The 23846-nt window shown below is 40.8% G+C and overlaps 2 protein-coding genes across 2 annotated transcripts; both read right to left on the minus strand.

The window, feature by feature from the left end:
* Positions 1–3667: 3667 nt before the first annotated feature.
* Positions 3668–11147, minus strand: LOC306924795 (xylose isomerase-like). Its single transcript, XM_079503443.1, has 14 exons — positions 11013–11147; positions 10582–10658; positions 10388–10460; positions 9706–9818; positions 9115–9140; positions 8478–8615; positions 8138–8247; positions 7804–7899; positions 7561–7644; positions 7299–7425; positions 7007–7112; positions 4787–4969; positions 4598–4672; positions 3668–4393 (listed from the first exon to the last, which is right to left on the minus strand). The coding sequence occupies exons 1-14, from the start codon at positions 11038–11040 to the stop codon at positions 4310–4312; spliced, it is 1320 nt and encodes a 439-aa protein (XP_079359569.1). The 5' UTR covers positions 11041–11147; the 3' UTR covers positions 3668–4309.
* Positions 11148–11305: 158 nt separating this feature from the next.
* Positions 11306–23529, minus strand: rnf144b (ring finger protein 144B). The gene is made up of 8 exons (XM_079502666.1): positions 23207–23529; positions 19944–20211; positions 19497–19601; positions 18605–18665; positions 17411–17618; positions 16352–16496; positions 15964–16053; positions 11306–12754 (listed from the first exon to the last, which is right to left on the minus strand). The coding sequence occupies exons 2-8, from the start codon at positions 20115–20117 to the stop codon at positions 12593–12595; spliced, it is 945 nt and encodes a 314-aa protein (XP_079358792.1). The 5' UTR covers positions 20118–20211; positions 23207–23529; the 3' UTR covers positions 11306–12592.
* Between the last annotated feature and the right edge of the window lie 317 nt (positions 23530–23846).

The following is a 23846-nucleotide window of genomic DNA, read 5'->3' on the forward strand; positions in this document are numbered from 1 at the left end:
GAAAGAGGGCAGGTGCTGTGCCTGTGGAGAGAGAGGGGATGCTCTGACAGAGAGAGTGCTGAGAGAGGGAGAGAGCTGAGAGTTCTACAAGGCAAGCTCTAGCTGATACACCTGTGAAAGAGAGATGTAAAAAAAATAATAATAATAATAACAGAGTATTATTGATGCTGCAAGGTGTTAGCTTAATTAGGTCTGGTCTTTTTTTCACAACAGACACGGTGACTGATTTGAATGACTGCAGCTAGTTTTATTCAAATGTAATGGCCGAGCCACAATGAGTTCACTTTTAAATGTAGGCCGCCTAACTAACTTAAAGTTTTAAACACAGTACAACAGCAATAAGACGGGAACCTGACGGTGCAAAAAACAATTGCCCTCTGTGATAGTAGTTGTGCCCAAGCTAGGCTATAACGGCTACCGACTAAACGAAAGCCCAAATGCTTTTAAATGTTTTTTAAAATCACAACTACAGACGCGAAACGATGATACCGACAGCCCAAATGCTTTCAAACAAAATCACAACTACAGACGTTACCGACAGCGACGGGCAGCAACGGTCGGTAACAGACCGTTCCCCGGCCCCGGCCCTTACCCCAACGCACGAGTAATTCGAAAAATAAAACTCACTGTGTGAAAAGCAACAATATTAGCACTGTTAGATAAACGCTAGTTCGTGTCGTGGTTGTCGATGTATCCTCTCTGTAAGTAACTGTGTTAAATGGTGGTCAGTTGGTGATGTAGCTGATGAGCAGGTAGGTTGCTGTTAAGCGAGTACAAAATGCGACTGGTTCTGTTCAAAGTCTCAGTGCATTTGAGGTGAAAACCCGGTGAGCGCCTTTTAACTGCAGCTCCCTACGCGAGCTGTGGCCCGCCTCTCGTCGTTGATTGGTTGGCTGTGAGCTCTCGCTGGTTGTTGATTGGTCCCCTGGTGGCTGTCGCTGGTCGTTGATTGGTCGGTTTAAATGTCAGTTCTTGTCAGGTTTAAATGTCACTTTTACAGTTAGAAGTAGTAAAAGTACGAACGCTCGTTTATTTTTGCGTTTTGCAATTGTTATTATTTTTGTTGACACATACGTTTGTTGAACCACCACTGCGGGGCTTGCGGGCCACTGAGCAGATCTTACCGGTAATTACAATCCTTAATGCGCAATGAAATTATTTATTTCCATCAGCCGTGTAGTGTGTGTGTGTGTGTGTACTAGGCTGTACCATGTTTTGTTTGAAACTTTGTTTTTTATTTGTGTAACATCATCATCATCATGGTCATGGTGTCAGACTCATGACGGACGGTAACAACAGGTATTTAATGACCACAGAAAAGAAACAAAACGCCTCTAAAAACATGTAACATTGCGTGTTTAAACTGCCAGATTTTTTTATTTGCTTCTCTTTGACCAAGGGACTGATGCTAACGGAATTTGCGCTTTAGCATGGTTACAACAACACAGACAGAGTAGACCATACACCAGTCTGTTCAAGCCTTAGACTAGAGTATATACTCTAAGGTTCAAGCCGATCTGCAAGCTTGTAGATTGCCTATTTCTGACCAGATGATGAAGGAAGGCTTTAATGTGGCAAAACGTTTGATGCCGTCAATACATGTTTGTCATCCATCTGGGTGTCTGAGTTGTGTAAAGTGCTCAGTGTAACATTTTATATTCTTTATGCTGAAATGGAGAGATTGACAGCTCTTGTCTGTATTTGAGATGTATATGTTTTTCTTCATCAGTGTCTGTACTAGTACATCACTGTCAGTGACTATCTGTCTTCATCCCAAAAGAGCTGATCTGAAATCTGCACTGTGACATAATTATCATATCCCCTATGGTTTTGTTTCTTAAATTATTTCAAATCATTTTCCAAAAAAACATTCCCAAAAATAGCTAAACCTTTCATGAATTAAACCAAAATGCAGACTAGTGGTTCTCAAATGTTTACACATGGAACCACATGGACCCTTATGGGTCCATTTGGTTTCATTTGAACACCCTCAGCTAATATTGTTATTTTTGTTGTCCACTCATTGTGTGTGTCTGTGGCAAAAATTGAATTTTAACAACAATGTCCAGTTGTCCACCACAAGCCAACATGTTGACCCCTGGTCCCAGGAGAATGTCTAATTTATATTTTGGGTCACGAGCTAAAACTTCTGGGAACCACTGTCCTACTAAGGTCTCAGGGGCACTTGCCCGGCGGGCCAAGTACAGGTCATGACTCATGTACTACTTGCCCAAAGGTCATGCCCACTTGGCTGAAAACTAAAAAAATAAATAAAATGTCCATTGTAAAATGATAGGTCACATTTGAACATATTTTTTTTTGGGGGGGCCCAGGTGATGGTGAGTGAAGTGACCATGGTATAAGATGGCCGATCTACAAGCTCACAACGCCTCTCAAATGTGAGCTTGTAGATCTGCTGTTTTCACTATGTGTACTATATATATAAATATATATATAAAAAGTGCCCCTCGGGGCACAGGTCTCCACCAAGCCAGGTCAGGTTGTGGCCTCCTGGTGGCGCTATAATATGCCAATGTGAAAAGGGTGCCATTTCTTCATACGCCTTTGATGGCAATTGGATGATTTGAGGCATTTTGCATTTTGTTCCAAAAATGTGTTTTGCAAAAATCAACCTGTTGGTGGCGCTATAACAGGCCAATGTGAAAAGGGTGGGATATATTCCTCAGCCTAGTAAGAAAATGTGTGAAAGATTTCACGTAAATTGCATGCTGATGATTTGAGGCTTTTGCATGCTGATGATTTGAGGCTTTTGTTCAAAACGGCGCAATCTTGCAAACTTTGAAAGCCAATTAGGATGGAATATGAAATATCGGACAGATCCGACTTGAGCACATGACTATAGAGATACTGTGTAACGATTTGTGAGATTTTTGGACAGAATCTGGAGGAGTAATATCCAAAAATGTGTTTTACAAAAGTCAGCCTCCTGGTGGCGCTATAAAAGGCAGATGCGGAAAATGCAGGTCAAAGGTTTGTCCTTGGCCTCTAGGGAGTGTGCATGCAACGTTTCACGCAGATCGGTGCAGTTTTAGGTAAAAAATGTGAAAAGCTGCCTCATGGTGGCGCTATAACAGGGGCAGAGGTTCATCGTTGGCATCCAGGGAATGTGTGTGCAAAGTTTGGCATCGACCGGGTTAACGGTGCCGGAGATTAGCTGGTAACGGACGGAAGGACGGACGGACACACACACACACACACAGACGGAGTGCAAAACATACTCTCTCTCCATGCCTTCGGCCTGGTGGAGACAATAAGCCTATCTCACAGAATTTCCCCGCCCCCCTAAATACGCCCCCTTTCGGGGTTAGTGGTGATAGCGTGACGTCACTCCATAGACGCTACATGTTAACAGGGGTAATTTAAGAAGTCTACAACTTTTGTTTTCTCAAGGTAAGGTTTGTTCTATCTGTTCGACCTGATTTACCATCTTGTTTGCTTCATAATAATATTGGTCTGTCACATTTTTACATTAGAAAATGTACTTAGATTCTCCAGAGAAAAAAACGTGTAAATGCTCATGTTAAAGACACCACTATTTACCGGAAGTGGGCGTGGAAAGCGGGCTGTGAGATAGGCCTATGATACTCATGAGAGAGTACTGTATATGAAGTTGTGAGCAATAATTAAAAAAAGAACACACACATAAGACAGTATTTTCAGTCATTCAATCCTTGCCACTACAAAATCTGGTCACAAAGGTATTACATATTTCACCCATTAGACCAAAACTTTATACATTTCTCCTTCTGAGAGAGAAAGTGATCGGTTCCATATTATAGATATAATTTACTATAAAGACAGCAAAATTCCCTCCATGCATGTGAATTAGTACATTTCCATTGGAATTTACATATCTCAGACCAGTCGTCGTTTGATGTTACCTTCTGTTTCCCAATTTTCTTTAATATATTTTGTATCATGTTTTTTTCTTTAGTGCCATTCCCAAGATTTTTTTGAACCCTCTTCCCTATGCTCTATGCTGCCCACGACAACGAGAAGGCCCGCCGCATAGATCCTCGCCACATCCTTCTGGCAGTGAGAAATTATATCTGGATTTTAATACATCATTGTGGAATTAGACTACTTTAAACCAACAGTTAATGTAAAAATTATTATTGTCTTTACATTTTACAATGTTATGACTGCATTAATAACTAATCGTTAACAGAAAACACTGAAATACAGTTCTTATTTACACTAATACTATTAACCTACAGAAAGTTATTTTTTTCACAGCTGAAAGACATCTGCACACACTTGGCACTAAAGGTCAAATAGCCAAATACTCTTATATGTAGTGATTAAAGATGGCTTCATATTTTTCTTGCTTCCCTGATGTCACCATTGGCTCTCCATTTTGCTTGACAAAGTCCTAATAACAAAACAAAAAAATAACAGTTTAGACTACACTATTGCATGTTATAGTAGGTGCACAGAATGAGTAAATTACTTTAGCCCCTCGTTTGACGAAAGCCTGATTTAAACTTTGCTGACACTGTACAACTTGTAGATCGGCTATGATATAAATGCACTGAACATACAACAATTCCACAAATAAGATGTGAAGCCACTTTACCTCTAGCTCCTCTAATGATGCACTTCCATCTTCCACTTTCTGACCAATTCCATGGCTGAAACTGGAGTAGCGCTCCTGTTGAAATCACACAAATAGTATGCAGCAGAGCAGACGTCATATGGTAATGGCATGTAATATAATGATTGTTATACAATACATTAGAGGGAATTATTAGCAGTTGCCACATACCTTCACCATGTTAGTGATAACCCCTTCTTCAATGATGCGTACAGCATTTTTGAGCCCTCTGGCAAATGCATCCATGGCTCCAATGTGAGCAATGAACAGATCTTCAGGGTCTGTGGACTCTCTACGTACCTTAGCATCAAAATTCAGACCGCCTGGCTGCAAGCCACCTTGTTCAATAATAATCTGGAAAAAGTAAAAAAAATAATATCCCTTCAAACAAATGCTTTTGTGCAATACTATACTGCCAGATAGAATAGCAAGCCCCAGCAACCGACTAAAACTCAGTGATAGCAGAGTGATTTAGATTGCTTTGTCGGATTTGACCGATATTTTGTTAACTGCAACATAAATGTTAGCCGACTCATGGGTTCAAGTATGTGTATATATATATATATATATATATATACACACACACACACACACACACACATACTTGAACCCATGAGTCAGCTAACATTTATGTTGCAGTTAACAATTTTTATTTATTTATTTTTCAGAACAAAGGGAGTCTACCAACACGCCTCAAGATGCAGAAGAGGACAGATGCAGAGAGAGAGAGAGAGAATAGATCTATAATAAAATATAGATACATAGATACAGATAGATATATATAGATTTCTTTTTTTACCGAATCGGAGCTTCCCTTTATTTTTCTCATGATCATTTTGTGACTCCACCTCACTTAAGTTTTTTCAGCAGATGAGCGGTGGTTCTTTTTACATTTTTGACCGAATCTTCTTAGAAAGTAATTCGTCAATATATTTGTTTTGATTTTGTATTGTATAAACCCATTTAGACACACTACACCTATACATTGTTATACCTTTCAAGCTGGGAACTGCCGTGTCATTTTAGTTGTTGCTATAAATTGCTGTTGTCAGAAAACTCTTATCCATATTGAAAAATGTGGTGTTTTTTCGTAAATTAACTCTACTTGATCATACTACAGCGTCATACTAAAGCATCAAAAGTAGCAGATCCACAAGCTCGAAATACTTTTCTCCTTTTAGTCCTGAAAAGTAGCATTTTTTCCGGACGGAGACGATATATAGTGGTAGGCAACAGGGGCCCGTGGGCCAGAACTGTCTCGCCAGCGATAATATCTGGCCTGGCAAATTAACTCATGAGAGAGTATTAACAGCTGACTGACAGTCCAGGTAGGATATGGACAGCATCACAGCAAAAGCTTTGAATTGATGAAACTGGGTAGGATGAATGAATAGTTCCATTTCCCTTGTTTGAATTATGAAAAACATCTCACACGTAAAACTAAAAACTAAAAACAAAGCTGTGTTTCACATTATTTCTCTCCATTCTAAAAGACCTTGAACCATGAAAGAGCTCTTGTTCGAAAAGCAGTATCACTCTGTCTCCAGATAAAATGTTCTTTTGAAACTTTTTGATGAACTAAATATCTTCCACATTCAAGGATGAGGCCTGCACAAAAACAATTACATACCGGTAAGCATTTCTGTGCGCACCTGACCTAACATTTGATTACACATGCTTTTCTATCAATGGTTAAAACACATACATCTTTAAGTATTAACCTTTATAACAATATAGTTATTATTGTATATAACTAGAGCGGTGCCCGTAGGGGACTGGCCTACTTGGAACGATGCAAGTTGGAAATGCATGCCCCACCCAGTTATATGTCTCCTTTGTCAGGCATGCCCAAATATCTATGTCTATGCAGATGTCAGAACATCATTGTGATGTCAGAACAATCATTGTGATGTCATAACAAGCCAGCTCCATATATGGAGATATGTGATGTCAGAACAGGCCAGCTCCATATATGGAGATATACAGTAGGGGTGATCAGGTCCAGAGGCCGGGCAGAGGCTTTTGTGCTGGTTCTGGACAACAGTGTGTCCGACGGACTCGACAGTACACTACAATCCCTGTGGTGGTGTGGAACGCGTGTGTTAAATTTGAAGTCGGTGGGGCGAACGGTTCTCGAGTTACGTGGATTACAGACATACATACAGACACTTGGTACATTTATACTGTAGATAGATGTTGTTGGTGGCAGGTTCGAGGTCCTAAATTAGCCATTGATTGTGTTCTGGCCCACCATCTAATGTCTATGCCCCTTATATGTCCCTTACATATAGCAACATAATTATTCTTTCTTTGTTTTTCAGAAACAAAAACTAACTAGAAGCCGTTTTTAGAATCGGCCTCAGGTCTTGATGGGTTGTTCTAATGGTTCACCTTCATGGCCAAGGTGGTGTTCTTGATGTCCATGGGGAACTGATCCGTATCCCAGCCCAGGTCAGGAGAGCCTGTATTGGAGTCAACTGAGCCCAGCATGCCAAACCTGCCCAGCAGAAAAGATAGAATAGAAGCTATACTAGAAACATTTTGGGTACATTCATAAAAACGGTTACTGCACTCTAATCTTTACATCTGAACATTCTGCAAGATTGTTCACTACTTTGCAAAGAGTACATTTTATGGTACGACTATGAATGATTAGATCAGGTAGTCAAGAAAGACGTCTTACGCAGAGGCCATGAGGATATCATGCTCATAGGAGTGCCCTGCCAGAGTGGTGTGGTTGGGCTCAATGTTTAACTTAAAGTGACTGTCCAGGCCATAAGTCTTTAGGAAGCCAATGACGGTCATTGCATCTAGAAAGGACATACACACAAGAAACATATTAAATTAATGAATTGATCATCACAGCTTCATCTCTGAAACAATGTGTCCACTTCTATGGCTAAGATTTGCAACTGCCTTTTTCTTTTCAATATGCGAAATCGTACCATAATCATATTGGTGTTTACAAGGCTCTTTAGGCTTGGGTTCGATGAGGAACTGGCATTTCAACCCAATCTTCTCTTTATACTCTGGTTATAGGGAGAACAAAAATCACATCATCATTACACACTACATTTGCATCGCTTCACACACAGTGCTTTTACAGTGCTTTTACACCTGCATTTACAGTATTAAAGTAAACAATACATGTCAAGGTTAAGAATCTGTAGCATAGTCTCATTACTTACTGATAGCCATTTTGAAAAAGTTGGCCATGTGTTTCAGTTCGGCAGCAACATCCGTGTTCAGTGTGGAGTGGAAGCCCTCCCTGCCACCCCAGAACACTATGAGGATAAAAAAGTATAACATTAGAAAAATATTATTTTATAGTATTATTATTTACCAAGTACATAAACACACACTACAGTCTTTACGAGATGGTACTGGCAGCTAGATTCAAACAGGGAAGAATACTGCACACTCAGCTTGTCAAAACATTGGAATCTAAATGGAGTTACACTGAGTGTGCAGTATATTCTTTCCTATTTGAGATGTGATGGCTTCCCATCATCTCGCTCTTACCAAGATTTTCAGCTCCCAGCTTCTTGGCAATATCCAGTCCTTTCTTCACTTGTGCCCCAGCATAGGCCAGAACATGGCAGTCAGGGTTGGTGGCTGCACCATTCATGTACCTGGGAGAGGTATATTAGCATCCCTAAGCATTAGAAGGAAGTGATCTGAATAAGAAATAATCTCTTGTCCTGATGGGCCTGAGGACCAATTATATGAACAAGACAAATTTTGTCCAAGACAAATTTCTCCCTCGGGAGACAAAATAAAGAAACCTTGAAGATAGGTTGAAAAGTGGTGAAGTGGTCCTTTAATAAAGCAGGATTTACAGTGAGACCGAGACTAAACTGACCTTGGATGAGCAAACAGGTTGCATGTGACCCACAGAACCTTAAGCCCAGTCTGGTTCTGCAGCTGAAGAGCCAGATCTGTCATCTCATCCAGGTTCCTGTTGGACTCCTCTAGACTGGATCCTTCTGGTGCCATATCTCTGGGGAAAGATGGTGAACATGTATGTTCTATTTGTATGTTATATTTACCGTAACCACATGAAGCCTGTTCATTGAATATAACAGATTTACAAACTCACAGCTATTTTCAGTAAAGAGATTTGGTGTAGAGAAAAAGGAGGGGGCCAACTATACACCACTGGGGGACACCAGCCAACTAAATAGAGGGTTGAAGTGGTTAACAATTGCATTAACAAATGCATGTTTAAATGTGTGGAAATTAGGTTCTTTGTTAAGGTGCAGTCTAAAATGCATGATGCAAGTTAGAGCCTTGAATCCCTGTATCCAGACAATTATTAACACTATCTCATTGCAACATACTCAGTGTCTATGCAAGCAAGCAAACAGCTACAGGTAACCATTCCTTCAATACAAGACTGAGAACTCTGAGCAAAATAATTTATTGTATTTATACTCTGTATACATATGACAAATAAACCTGAACCTGAACAAAATACTTGTTTAAGTAAATTAAATTACCTGTCATGAAAAGTGTAATATTTCACCTACAAAGTACAAACACAAGCAGATGTCATTAAATGTCATATGAAATACATGGCCAGTTCATTGTGATGTGGTATCCATTATAACTCTTTCAAACCAAAGTAATGATGACCCAGGTAAGACCCTTGTTTGCAGTGGGTGTGAAAGACTCAACCCAGGTTATGATTCCTAGTCTGCTCTGAGACAAACCAGTAAGGAACATGACTATAATAAAACACTGAAATAAAAGGTGGCCATAAACAATGCTTATTAACTAAAGATCATCAACATCTTAATTCATGCAAGATATGCACAACATAGTGGACATGCAGTACTAGACTTGCCTTGTTTATATAATTTGTGTTGTACAGTATGTACATTTTTCACGTGTGAATCTCCAATGTAAATAAACTTGGAAATATCAGCTTTTATTAAATGAAAATGTGACTAATCTGATCAGGGGACTTTGCGTATTTTTATATTGAGTTGTGCTTGAAATGTACTGTAATTCTGCAAACTGTTAATAAATACTTCAATCAATCAAACCGTATAAGGACATAATGTAGGGTAAGGAGCTCATAAATGTACACCAAGTTTAGTGAAGAACTCAAAAGCAGCATGGAGCCTTTTCTTGGCTGATTCCATGGGGGTTCCTTCATTCCATGCTCTGTGAAGGGTTGGAAACCCGAAAGGGTCAGCACCTGATGCATGGAAACAAATGACACAAATAAATAACATAATATTTCAAATATCAACCCCCAATAAGGATTTAAATATAAGAATCCCAGCACGGCAGCATGAAGCCTAATTTATGAATTGTCATACAATGTTGTCAGTTCAATGGCAAAACATTTCAACAAGCTGAAAAACGACAACACTGTCATATGAGAAAATATAAATTAGGCTTAAGAGATAGGGTAATGAACCCTGTTCGCAGATGTGTCATAGCAATTAAGGTAAAGACAGCTGGGTTTGTATACCCAAATCAAATGTACCCACTATTAATTTAGCTGCAGCTGTGTTTACCCTGATGACACCTGAAAGACATGGGGGTTCCAGGGGGACCCCAGCTCAATAATAAATTGATAGTTAGGAACCAATGGACGAGTCTGTAACTCTGAAATGGAACCAAATTGACCCAAAAACATTGAGTTTAGTGTAGTTGGATCCCAGAGTTATTCTTCTTCTTGTAATCAAATGCGGGCCCATTGTCTAATCATGCATATATCAATCAAACTGAAATTAAAAGGGTTTAGAATCACTGTCCTACCAGTTCCACAGAAAGAATGCCAGTAACAGACTGAAAACCTCAGCCAGTCCTCCATCGTCTTACCCATCAGAACCTACAGTATAGGGATACACAGTATAGGCTACACAGGGAACTTCAACACACACACACACACACACACACCATTTTACAAGTTAAACGTTACAACAATTAATTGTTGTTGAACGAGATCGTACCTGTTGTGCATTGTAATGTTTGAAGCACAGGAGATCTTGAGCTCCAGCATCGGGCTGAAAGAGGATCTTTGGAATGCCTGTGCAAGAAAGTCAGTTTACAAGCTGCACTGCTGTTAACTATTTTTTCCACACAGGCCGAGGCCATAGGCATAAGCCTATTGATAACGTTAATTTATAGTGTAGGACCGTAGATATACACTTTGCAAAACTCTAAACTGTACAGATATGAGATGCTAAGGTTAAATCATATCTGTAAACATCAGCGGGACACTGTTTTGAGTTCATAAACTAATGACACCAACCGAAGGATTGCTCTTTCAATATGCACGCCGTAGGCTACTGTGAAACAGACAGGCAGACAGCACATACATTCACTGCTGCAGATCATTTATATGCAGCACTTTTGGTTTGTTAAACAAACTGATCATTACCCTCAAAGAATTCTTTCTCCGATGCCATTTCCAGGCTTTCACAAGTTGGTCACAAACAACTTCTGGTCGGGGTGAAAGTTCGATCGCGTCCGTCCGCCTGCCTTCTGCGCCAATAAAACGACGCACTTCCGTCTTTTGACTCAAGGTGTCACCAGAGACTCTCTCTCTCTCTCTCTATATATATATATATATATATATATATATATATATATATATATATATATATACATACATACTCACACAGCCATAAAGTATTTTATAAATGTGAAGAAAAAAGATGAATTACTAGTTAATGCATGTTCAATGTGTATTTTAATTACAATGGCACTTTTAGAAAATATTTGATGCAGAAACATCAACAGAGAAATATAAACGATACCAGGACACCATACACACATAATCCATAAATACATATTTACACTCATTACAACAGTTACACGTAGGCTACATATTATCCATCAGAGCCTTTGGTCTGGAACATATGCCAGGTGAAAACATCAAACACTTAAAGTATGTCCCTGTGCACGGTTGAAGCCCTATAATATTTCTCCAGCACATAATACAGTGCACAATATGATGACATTGTCTTCTCACATTATGAGAAACTGTTTTATATAGGGAGTTTTGCCCCTACATAAACTGTTGTTAATTTCCAACACCACCCAAGGTTTTGCATAAAACTGGATGAAATAGAAGGCAAAACAAATACCACCAAATACCAGGCACTGTAGGGTGAGGCACTTGTGCACCTAACAAAGACTGGTTTGGCATCATGACATTTGGCACATGAGGATAGTGTTTAAGTCTTAAGCTTAATTCATACTCTGTCATACAGTGTCACTTGGTGTGGCAAGAAACACATTCATACAACGTAGTATAAATCAGGCTTTACTGAACTACTGCATGCGTCTGTGCAAGTGTGGGAGGTGGGCAATATCCAGCTTCTTGTGCCTCTTTAAACAACTTGGTAAGTGTACAGTGATAGGTACAGAAAGTGAAGGGCTAGGTTCCGCTCATGCCCTGGCACCCTGTGTGCCATTTTTCCTCCATAACTGTCACTGTATCACTAGCTTTGTCCCAAGAATTCTCATGTCCTCAGCTGTGAATTCTCTGCTCATTGATTCCCATGACTTCTTGAGAAAGTTCAACTGCCCCATTACTTAAAGTAGCTATAAGCAATAATATGTCAACATTTTAATGACCAGCAATGAGTAATGTAGTCTCTGTTCCTATAAGCTTTGTCATTGGTCGATTTGCCTGTCGACTTCCTGATTGGTTAGTCATTTCGACCTGTTCTTTTTTTCCCGACCAATAACAAAGCTTCTAGGAACATCTTTGAATACAGATTGTGGCCCCTAGATGTGTCACAGAGACAAAACAAAATTGGGGTGCGTTTTACCCATTGCTGGCTGTCTGAATACAAAAAAAAATATTATATTATTATTGCTTATAGCAGCTTTAAGCATCTGAAAACAATTGCAAGTCATTCGGTGAATCAAAAGGGTTCCAGTGTTTTCGTAGGTTTGTCCATTTTATCCATATTACACCTTGGGGATAAAAAGACATTCTACAATGTTTTATTATGATGGGCCTGCGTCTGGCTGGCTGAGGGCCTTTTTGGTCTTCTTCCTCTTCCCTCGACAGGGTTTGCACACACAGCACAGAATGCAGGGTGAGACGAGCAGGAGAAGTGGTGAAGTCACCAACACGATAACACTGACTCCAACCAGGATACCCACCACCTGTGGAGGGCCACAATAAATCAAAACGTCAATTTACCAATATATATTTTGAGTGTCACTTGCCAAAAATAACCGATCTACAAGCAAAGAAACAAAGTGTTGTAAATAACTTATCTATAAGCGAACGTGTCTTATATAACTGATTTACCAGCCAACAATGCATCACAAAGAACTGCTCAACAAGCTGACAAATACATTTAATGGATGGAGCTGAAGAGGAGTAGTGCTGTTGTTGTTGTTTTTGTTTTGTTTTGTGGTTATTGTTGTTTTGCTTTCTTATATCAGTAATTGTCTTGTAATGTTCATAGTTGTTGTTTTTTTGTATATTTGTATTGTCTTCTGTGTGTAAAAAAGGAAAATAAATACATTGTTGAAAAAATAAATAAATAAACAATATTCTTCTCTATGAGAAGGTAAATAATACATCTCACCACAAAAATCCATCCTAAAAAAAAACAAAAAAAACAAGCTGACAAATTCACCCTTTGTCAAGTCCCGCCCGTGGTTGTGCCCCTCTTCGCGCCCATTGGTTTCCATTTCGTGGTTGGACAAAAATCCTCTCTCTCCAATCATTACCATTGAAATAACATGTTTTTCGGTTGCTTCATATCGATATTCTGTGCACTCAATTCTTATTTTAAATTTGGTGTTAGTAAAAAAGGAACATCACAGGTGCAGCATGGTGACTGGGCATATCATGTTTGTTTTTAGTTTTTTCCATAAAAGATGTTTTAGCAAATTCAATATAAACAAGGCGGAACCAGGGCGGAACAAGGCAGAAAGAGCCTGCTGGTTAGTCAGTCAGGGACCAATCAGAAGGCTGACACTGGTGTGTTTTTCCACTGAAAAGTAATTGGTTCTGAATGTTCTTTCCGTGAACTGACAAGTCTGGACATTTGGTTGCACTCTTGTTGTCATATACAACTCCAGGAATAAAGTGGTGTCAATCACTATATTGTTTTTCTTTTATGTAACAATATTTAATAGGTTTGAGGCAGCCTGACATGTCAAGCTTAATCGCACAGGCATGTAATAATTATGTTGCACGGATACAAGACAAAGTATCTTGTCAACAGTAATCCTCTCATCTCAACTCATGTGAAATGAAATTGCAAGTATAAATGTATGTCATACTACATTTTCTAAGGGGTGTAATCTTGACCCAACAAAGCAGCTTTTGAGTCCTCATCCTCCAAGTTATCCAATATTTTTTTTAAAGAGAAAAAAAGAGCCAATGCATTTCAAAGAAATTATCTTCAAACTAGCAATGTATGGCAAAGTAATGATCAATTCTGATCTACAACCTAAAACATGTTGCAAAGAACTGATCTACAAGCTAATCACAAAAAGATTGATTGATGTCTTTATTAACATGTTTGTCACTGATGCTGATCTACCAGCCAAATTCCAATACCGCAACTTTCACACTCGCACACTCCCATCGCGTCCTTCACTCGCTCCTTAGCTCCGCCCCCAGTGAGGAGGAGAGGATTCGATGCGAGGACAGAGTGGTGAAGTGGATTTGCCTCTAGAATCGGAATGTACTACGCTGTCATTTCAAAGCGACGGCACATTCCACGATCACTTATGACGTGTATCAATTCAATTCAATTCAAAGGGCTTTATTGGCATGGGAAAACATACATTTACATTGCCAAAGCAAAGGTGGTGGAACAATACAGTGTCACACAGCTGGATCACTGGAACTCCGAACCCAGAGCCGTACAGTCTACAGAATAGACAAATCATCATTTTGTGCATGTAACCGAAGTCAATGTGTATGGTAACATGTGCAAGGCTATCCTGAAATAGTGAATAAGCGCCAGGATGCGCACACTTTTATATTATATGATTGTGAAGGGAATTCCTGACCTGCCCGCAGCCCGCGTTCCCTTTTGCTCGTATAAATCACCCCCCCCCCAGCCCCCCCTCCTCCGACGATCTTTGCAAATAACGGACACTATAACAGGAATTGTCACAGAGAGAAATTAACTATAGCTTTAGAGGTGCGCACAGCCGCACAATATAGCCTATATATTCCTATAGCCTACTTTTATTATGCTTATATCACACAACGCAATAAAGTCAGTGGCTTGTTGTGGTCCTTTCACTTTCACATATGTAGGCTATAGATAGGCTACTTTATCATTCTGAAGCTCTATTAATTCAGCGAAAATGTGTCTCTTCAACAAACAGCAAAGCTTTTTAGTTTAATGTGTGTGTGTGTTGGGTCAGCGACTCAGCCGCAGCGGCCGGCAGCTAGTGGATGGGGGGTGTGCATAATATCGGGTTTCAAGCAGTGTTTTCTGTGCCACATGTGGAGGAGGCGGACTTATGTCACTTGAGAAGGAAAAAAACATGTACACATGATGCGGAAATCCGCCGCGAGGAGACAAAATACCCCACCGAGCCTGCACCTGATGTACACTCGCTCTATGCGGTCTCGGAGAGCCCGTTCTATGCGCTCTCGGAGAGCCCACTCGGCTCCTCCACTCGGCTCCACTCGCCTCCTCGATGGAGCACATTAACAATTGGAACGTTAACCATTTCCGGGTCAAGCTGGAATGCCCCGAGTGATCGAGTGAGAGTGAGCGAGTGGCCGAGATTCTGGGTATTGGAATTTGGCTTAGAACATTCCAAATATACTGCATCTCATCACAGCACAAACTGTTCAACTGTTCATACTGACCCTATACCTTATTCTGTCTGTCTGTCTGTCTGTCCATGATACATGTCAACGTATCAGCTCTCTCTCTCTCCTTTCTTTTACAGTAAAAAAGTGGACACTAGCCACTTGCTACTGCACTACTTAAAGACCAAAATGTAAATTGGCCTGTTATAGCACCACCATGTGGCCAATTTGAACAATACATGGAGTGTCTTCCTTGATCTACTGGGAGTGTGCAACTGTGTGCATGCAATGTTTGATGCTGGTCGCTCCAATGATGTCCTGATTAGCTAGTACCCCCCCCCCCCCCCCCCCCCCCCCCCCAGATGTGTCTGTCCTGAGGTTGGGAGGTTGTGGTTCGATCACCGGCCGGGTCATACCAAAGACTCTAGAGACTTTTGGCAATCAGCATCAAGGGTTGGATTGGGGATGTCCAGGGGATGTATTTGTAGAAAGAGGAGATAGGCTCCTGTGCTATGGGCCTCGTGGCTCGGCAAGGCTTACTACTTGGGGACTGCTACAGTATATGCAATAACCTCACCTGTGCTCTGTTCCACATGACAGAGGCTCTGGAGTGGCCCAGCTTGTTTCTGCATGGCCCCTTATCATAATGCCTCAGGAATATATCACCCTGCAAGTACAAACAAACAGCATGTTCAGAGTCAGACCCAAGCTGATAGCAGTATCCACAGTGATCACCAAGGGCATTCCAACACAGACCAAAGATTGTAAAGCAGTAAATAAGAGCTAATGTTTTGCATTTGCCATATACAGTACACTTAATTAAGCCAGAAAATACAGCAAAAGCTTTATACATAATCAAGACATTGATTATGTATACTCTTATTTCATTATAACCTCTCACTAACAAGTTCTGTGATAATCACAGTGTAACCACTAACCATACATGTATAATAGCATACACTCACGTCCAGATTCTGCAGGCAGTACCAGCAAAACGTGTGTTTGCAGCTTTTACACAACATCTGGGCACAACCCTGGTTCCTCTCTATGTAAATGCCACACGTAGGACACTGTTTGATTGGCATGTCAGAATCACTGCTGGACTGGGCCCTGTGGACAGAATAATGGACAGATATAAATATTGGATATAACACATGATAGTGTTAGAGACTGGGAGAAAGAACCAGAACAAGAGCAAGAGTTAAGGCATGAGGGCCCCAGTGCTCTCTAGAGGAATGGCTTGTCATCTTTATTTAGCAGCAGTAAGTGCTCACTTGTGTGAACTGGGCTAACTATTTTGGGAGACAAAAGTATACCAAAGACAAACATTTTAGTATTGTGCAGTGTTTAAAATAAATAAACATGAACTGATATGGGAAAAAAACAATTTAAAGGAGGAGTCTGCACACTGATCTGTAGTTCCCAGCAGATTTTGTGGTCTGATGATCAGACCCGATGAAGATCAGTGATCAGACATCCCTTCTTCTCCTTTGTATGGATTTTTGTTCAGCACTTGTGGATTTTTTTTAGATGTGAGTAAGTAAGTAAACCGCAAGCCATGTTCTCAAGCCCAAATCCAAAGCCCATAATATTCCTCTATAATATTGTACCTTCTCATTATAAGATTTTCCAACAAATCCAAGTGGCCGTAGTGCACTGCATAAGAAAGTAATGCATTTTGAACAACAAAAGGCTAAATGTTTATCCTCTTATTACCGGAGAAACAATGGGATTACAAGGAAACCCAGTGCTTAGCCAATGAGCTCAGTCGGTTTGGCATGGCCATGGCACAGTACTACAGCCGTGAAATAGAGAGAGGCGATTGAGGTCTAACGAATACTGAACAAAAGACAAACTTATCTTGGAACCGTAAACAACATTATTTATTCACGTTTGCTAGGCAGCTGGAGACAGAGAACATAATTAATTGAATTATTAGTGCACTGCTGTCCTGTTTTCAGCACAATACAAATTTCGTGCAGTTGAGGGATTATGGCAGCAGGGAGCTGTGACTGATGACTGACCTGCTTTCATGGGAGTGTGACATCATGGGTTGGTGCTCAGGACAGGTGTGCCCGTCCTGCCAGGGCCCTCGGCATCCAGAGCAGAAGACAGTGTGACAGGTTGGGCAGTTCACAGAAGTGGGCTGACCCTCCGTGCCAGGCCTCAAACTGCACACTGCCTGGCATTCGACCACAGGGCACCAGGCTTTACTGGGGTCCAGCTGTACACCTACAGTAGCCAGGAGGATTAAATGATGGAATCACAGTTTAGCAAATTATTATTCTGTGTCGGATCTCAAATGTTGTACAGTTCTTTCAAACAAAAGAGTTACACTTCTTTTTCACTTTTTTTCAAGGCTTTTGAATCATATTAGTCACATGAGTCAAGATTTCACAATCTCCCAGACAAAAATGCAAATTTAACATTTGCACTGTTGTAGCATTACAGGACTATTGTTTTTCTATGAGGCACAAAAAACAACTTCTGCAGATTTCAACAGCAACAGCTTGCAAAAGAGGAAGGTGAGGGTTTGCCAACAATTAAGAGATAATCTCAGATGTTCTTGTCACAGCATTTAAGGAAAGAAACAATATTTTGCAACCAAGACAAAGATTAAAGGATATGATGATTTGCAAACAGATGTATTATGAACGATAACAGCTGATGGTCTGATACAAAACAGCATATACTTTGCACTTTACAGTGCTTCCAATATGATGTCATATGATTTATGGCCAGAGAAAACAATGACTATTATTGGTTTCACTGTGTATTGTTTTCCCACCAGTATAATAGCCTCAGGACAAACCAAATAGCAGAATGCAATTTATAACTCTGTGTCTCTCTCAGACAGGGATATACATTATACTCCTTCATAAACAACTCACAAGCTACTATGGTACAGTCAAACAGAGTTACACTTCACCGTACATCACCTCAATTTATCTTAATATAAAGTAATCACTAAATAACACTGTTTTGTAGCTTTGTGGTGATATTCAGTGAGGTTCAGTGTCTAGAAACTTGAGTTTAGGTCATGTTTTATCTAGGTTAAGATGTCGGGTGGAAGGCGCTCAATGACCAAACAATATGCCAGGCATGTAAAGCTCAGAATTCAGTTGCTTAGCACAATGTCTCTAGTGAGTGTGAAGCCTGAAATAGCCTACTGTCTCTCACCAGTCAACAGTGTGCTAACATTACTATACTACGCTTACCTCTTTCGAACTTCAAGCGTTGGTATAGCTCCACTTGATCTGCTGGGGCCAGACTGGAAAGCTGCAAAGACAGAGAAAGCGAGCTATGGTCATATTCTTTCTTTTTTTCATGGATTTAAGGACACACAATGTAGCAGTAACAAAATAATATTAGCAAATAAAGGTTGGGATTGGTTCATAGCTAAAGGGGCCACACAGGACAAGTGCAAAACTGTAATCAAATTGCTGGCACAGTACATATTGTAAGTGGCACAGTGAGGTTTGCATTCATTATAATGCAAGACCAGATATTGCAACAGTTGGTAGGCCTGTTTGCTAAAAGCAATTAATGCTAGAGTGTATCTTGTACTAGTTTGGCACCAATGTGCTGCCCAGACAAAATGTAAAGAACCGCATGTTTAGAAAAGTCCTTTGAAAGATAAAGAAGACAATTTCTCAAAAAATGTAACTAAAAGTTGGAGAGAGTGGGATAAGTGATAAATCTGACAAATTATGCAGGGCATATCCTCAACTCTAAGGTTTGTCATAGCTAAATACTGTATGTGTTGTGAACACTAGACATTTAAGTTACGAGTTTAGTTTCTACAGCATACATAACATATTGTGTCCAGCTTGTTAAAACAATTGAACAAGTTCAACTTTCAAAATGTTTAAATCTAATGACATTTAAGCATTCTAAACATGTATATCCACAGTCATACAGATTCTCTGAGAATCTGACTCAGCATCTTTGGTATAATTAATTCAATATAGCTTCAAAAAATGTGTTAATTTGATGTGTACATGCTCATGCTCCAAAGCTATTTTTGTATTCCTTGGCATTTCAGACTTTTTGGGGGGGGGGGGGGGTTCACTTTTGGCCTACATATTCTTGTCTTCAAACAGGCCATACCTCAGAGTCCAGCAGAGCACCAAGATTTTGACAGGCCATGTCAGGACAGGTAACAGGTGCACCTCCACCCTCCCTGATGGACAGCTGAACATACTGCTGCAAACACTGGACACAGAAAACGAACAGCATTAGAGATATACAGATACATTTTGCTATATTTTACTACAATGCCTTGCCTTCAATAAAGTGTCTTGCTTAACCACATGAACTCTACACATTGTAATGGGAGTTGCCGACAGATTCAGCTGCGGAGCTCTGAATCCGTGTTGAGAGATTAGTCAGGTTTAGACCTCTGAATGCCAATGATCAACATAACATGTATTTATCTTTTGTCCAATGAAAGACTGTGTCTGCCAATTTCCCAACAGTCTGTCATGTACATGCTAGACCTCAGAGTTAGCCTGACACTCAGCCTGAATAAAGCTAAATACAGTGTTGTATTTTTACCTGTGTGCAGAAGACACAGTTGCAAGTGTGCAGTCTACTGGTAGCTGCTGACGGGTGCTCACTAAGGCACAGCTTGCAGTAGACCTTTGGGCCATGCTGGTTGTTAGCAGTAGCTATAGGGGTCCCTGGTGCTGAGTCCCTGGCTATCTGGTGGGTGGGACTGCTGGTAGACATGGTGGAGAGAGGGAGGTTTCAGTCTGTGCAGACCGGTGGTGGCTGCTACTAGCCCTTTTGCTGGAGAGGATGGGGAACAGCAGCGTCCATGTTCCTGCAAAGTTCAATGGGAAAAGAAAGTCTCATTCAATATCTTCCATTTGATTAAACTGGTCTTTGAGTCCCAAATAACAATAGCTATTACTGTGGAATAGGACTGGATTCCAGCCTGTAACCCTTTCCTGTAAGTTGTAATAATATTTTATATTTGCTATTGGTAACAGATATTGTGTCATTATGCTGTGCAACAGACAAAATAATTGCCATGAGATGTATCCATAGTTCATGCAACTGCTGCTCTCCGTTTCTGGAACCCCTCCTTCTTGGTTCCAAACCTCGGATGAGTTCACTTTTCTCCAACATCTAATTACTTTCTGCTCGAGTCACCGTTGATCCATGAGTGATGCATGAAGTGTCATCATGTGTAATTACAGCAGAAACATTTATTACATTGACTTCCGTGTTTCAGCATAAAACACAGTCATTGTCACCAGAGTAAAGACCAGAGCAGAATGTATGTATCAGGTCTTTAGGCTCATGTCATGGTACCTTATTAAGCTTATTTGGTCGTTTTGAAGAGCAAAACGGTAGATTAATGCAATCTACTTTTCGCGACTGATGTATCTGAACCATGAGAGCCCCGGAGAAAAGTTGTGACACACGGCAGACAGCAGATCAGAGATGAGGTTGTTTATTTCACAAGTACACAGCGCAGCAATGCATACAGGTTAAATGCTCACGCCAGCCAGAGTGGCCTGACGTGCTCCACACATGGGCTGACGCCCGACTGACAAAGAGTCCCATTTTGATTCACCTTTTAAGCAGTTTACAGAGTGTAGGGTGTCAACAGAAATATGCATACATTTTAGTGACAAGTCCTTTAATCAATCAGTCTGTTCCTTCATGTCAACAAACTCCTTTGTCATACAAATAGCCACAGGAAGGCACATAGCAAATGGCAAGGCCCTCACCACATGGGACCGGGTGTGGAAGACAGTCACAGACACCCTACAGACACCTCCAAATGAAAGTCAAGATGAGCACAGTAGCACACATTACTTAGAATTATGAATTCCAGATTCATCACGACATAAAACACTTGTATTAGTAGTACGTTTGTTCAACATCATGTAGCAGCTTAAACTCATAAACCCTAGCACCCCGGCCCTATCCTGGAGTGAACATTTTGGGGAAATATTTGTTGGTTCTATCCAATCCCAAAATGATGAGAAATAATAAAGCCACAGGGCCACACAGGAAACGGTGATGTCCACATTCTTCAGAGGATGCCTGTATTTGTTCTCCTACTCCAGAGCTGTTGATTGATATTATAATCATAGCATATTTATTTGTCCTACTCCATGTCCTATACTGTATATTGCTGAGGTTTGTTAAAGTTGGCAGGCAACACTATTGTGAATCGTGAGCACACTTCTACCCTGTACGATCGATTTGTGACAGCTCACATGCAAAACTCTACTGACTTGAGTCCTTCTGTCGATGGACAATGTATTTCTGCACTGTCATGGTGTATCCTCCTGCATTACAATTACAATGATAGCTGAACAGGGTACAGTCATCATCGTATAATGCTATTAGGCTAATGCCTAATTTATTATACATAAAATATGACTGATTTTCAAAATAAGTCATCAATTAGTGACACCGTCGTGCAACAAAGTATGAATTAGGGATATGCTGTGCTGTATGCTGGCCAGGCAGCCCTACCCTGCCCATGCAGAACTGCTAACAGAAACAAGGAAAGCATTAATGCTGATTATCTCACACTGACCAACAGTGTTGCAACTTGCCACCACACCAATATATGCCCACCAAGGAAAGTCCAACAACACATCTCTTTACTCACCGTTATAAATTAAGTTTTCAAATATCAGTTTAGTGACACAGTAGTGAGGCATGTCATTGACAGCCATTCAAAAACGAATGTAAGAGGCCACATTCAGAGCTCGTCATCAATGACAAAATTGTTGACGCCATCAACGTACAAACTCACTCTCTCTGTGACCGTGTCTGTGTCTGTGTCTGTGTCTGTGTGTGTGTGTGTGTGTGTGTGTGTGTGTGTGTGTGAGAGAGAGTGTGAGACCAGATCATTTAGCTGTGTCTGACTATTCAGTGATTGGCATTCCACATGGATCAAGGTCTAAATCACATTCCGACCACAGGGATCAAAGCATCATTGTTGACCAATGACCACATAAGCAGCAATGGGAAACCAGATCAGTCCAGTGAATATACAGAGTAGTTTAACTCCCCAGTGTTCACTTAATTCTGATTGTGTACAAATTGACTCTTACCCACTATAATAGTGTTGTATGTGGAATCATTGGGGCCATTTTGCACTCTCATTACCAAGTGTGAGACTCAGGGTTTTACTGTGTTGTTGGTACTGCTGCTACTAAAACAGACGACCACTGTTAAGGAGACAGCTGTGCCTGTGAGCTGGTTGAGTGTGTAAACTAATTTACATCTCTCTCTTTTTCTCTGTGTGCCCTGTGTCGTGCACTGCACTTGAACAAAGGATATGCTAGCAGGAGACACCAACTTCAGTATCAGTGAGGACTGGAGTAATCGAAAGATATCTTAATTCTCAACAAAATAACACCAATGTCAATCACTCAGTTGGACCTGTGTGACTGCAAAAAACACATAGCCCCAACCCAACCCCAACAAACTACCCCCATGTGCCTCTGTGAGTCTGATCAATTTCAAGAGCTGCTGAAATTCTGAATAAACATACACTTCCGTCAGTTCCGTGCAGCGATGTAAGAATCAAGTAGCTGGGCCAGAGCTATTAAAGAAGCAAGTAGTAGACTGACTTCAAGGGATGCGCAGTCATAATAAGTGCTCATGCCATGCTGTTACACATTGAAAACATTGATCAAACCTGACACATACCACGGGTATAACTGCATTTCAAGGTTAGGTTGGAAAATGACAGTCAGTCAGTCTGTCATGCGAACGCGCACAAACGGGCGTTGCAGTCTGTCTCTGTCTACCACCACAAGAAGAAGAGAGGGATTTAAACGTACCTTTCCAGTTGACCACTGTTCCACGCAGCCTACTGGTACCGCAGTGCTTTTACTGTGACACACACATCTGTTGATATCATACAGTCACAGTGGACTGGACGAAATAACATTAAGCTCTGCTGTCTGTTGCCAGTACGTATCCACAAACACACACGTACGTACACACCCTGCTTCTTTTCCTTCTACAGTTGTACTGCACGGACAACTGCACGCCCGAAGTGAAAGGGGAAATGTAAGGCTAAAATGTCCAATCCCCCTGAACGCTGCTTGTTTGTGACCGATTGCGTAGCAGCGTAGTACGACGGTGTCGCGCTGCCAAATGGAACAGATCTACAAGCTAACAACGCGCCGCGACGCGTTGTTAGCTTGTAGATCTGTTCCTTTCGACGAGCGATACTCTCGCGAGATGTAGGTGGCTGAATATATTGTAACTTCCCTCGCGTCACTCACCAGCAGAGCAGAAAGCCTTCATACTAGTTCCCCAAAGGCACTTCCCACTATGATTCCCTTCCCACCTACTAGCCCTGAAACATGACTGTCACAGCAGAGCAGAAAGCCTTCATAGTTCATAGTACTAGTTCCCACTATGGTTCCCTTCCCACCTAGCCCTGAAACATGACTGTCATGATGATTATCATGA

This window comes from Electrona antarctica (genome assembly GCF_951216825.1).
Source record: "Electrona antarctica genome assembly, chromosome: 6".
Classification (NCBI taxonomy): domain Eukaryota; kingdom Metazoa; phylum Chordata; class Actinopteri; order Myctophiformes; family Myctophidae; genus Electrona; species Electrona antarctica.

What these genes read in the sequence shown, in the direction of transcription:
- LOC306924795 (XM_079503443.1), bottom strand. Translation starts at nt 11,040, where the DNA reads ATGGCATCGGAGAAAGAATTCTTTGAGG. An exon ending in GATATCCTCATGGCCTCTGC is followed by an intron (nt 7,113 to 7,298) that starts GTAAGACGTCTT and finishes TCTGCTGGGCAG; the next exon opens with GTTTGGCATGCTGGGCTCAG. An exon ending in TTATCACTAACATGGTGAAG is followed by an intron (nt 4,673 to 4,786) that starts GTATGTGGCAAC and finishes TGATTTCAACAG; the next exon opens with GAGCGCTACTCCAGTTTCAG.
- rnf144b (XM_079502666.1), bottom strand. Translation starts at nt 20,117, where the DNA reads ATGTCTACCAGCAGTCCCACCCACCAGATAGCCAGGGACTCAGCACCA. An exon ending in GTGCTCTGCTGGACTCTGAG is followed by an intron (nt 18,666 to 19,496) that starts GTATGGCCTGTT and finishes CTGTCTTTGCAG; the next exon opens with CTTTCCAGTCTGGCCCCAGC. An exon ending in ACGCTTGAAGTTCGAAAGAG is followed by an intron (nt 17,619 to 18,604) that starts GTAAGCGTAGTA and finishes TGGCTACTGTAG; the next exon opens with GTGTACAGCTGGACCCCAGT.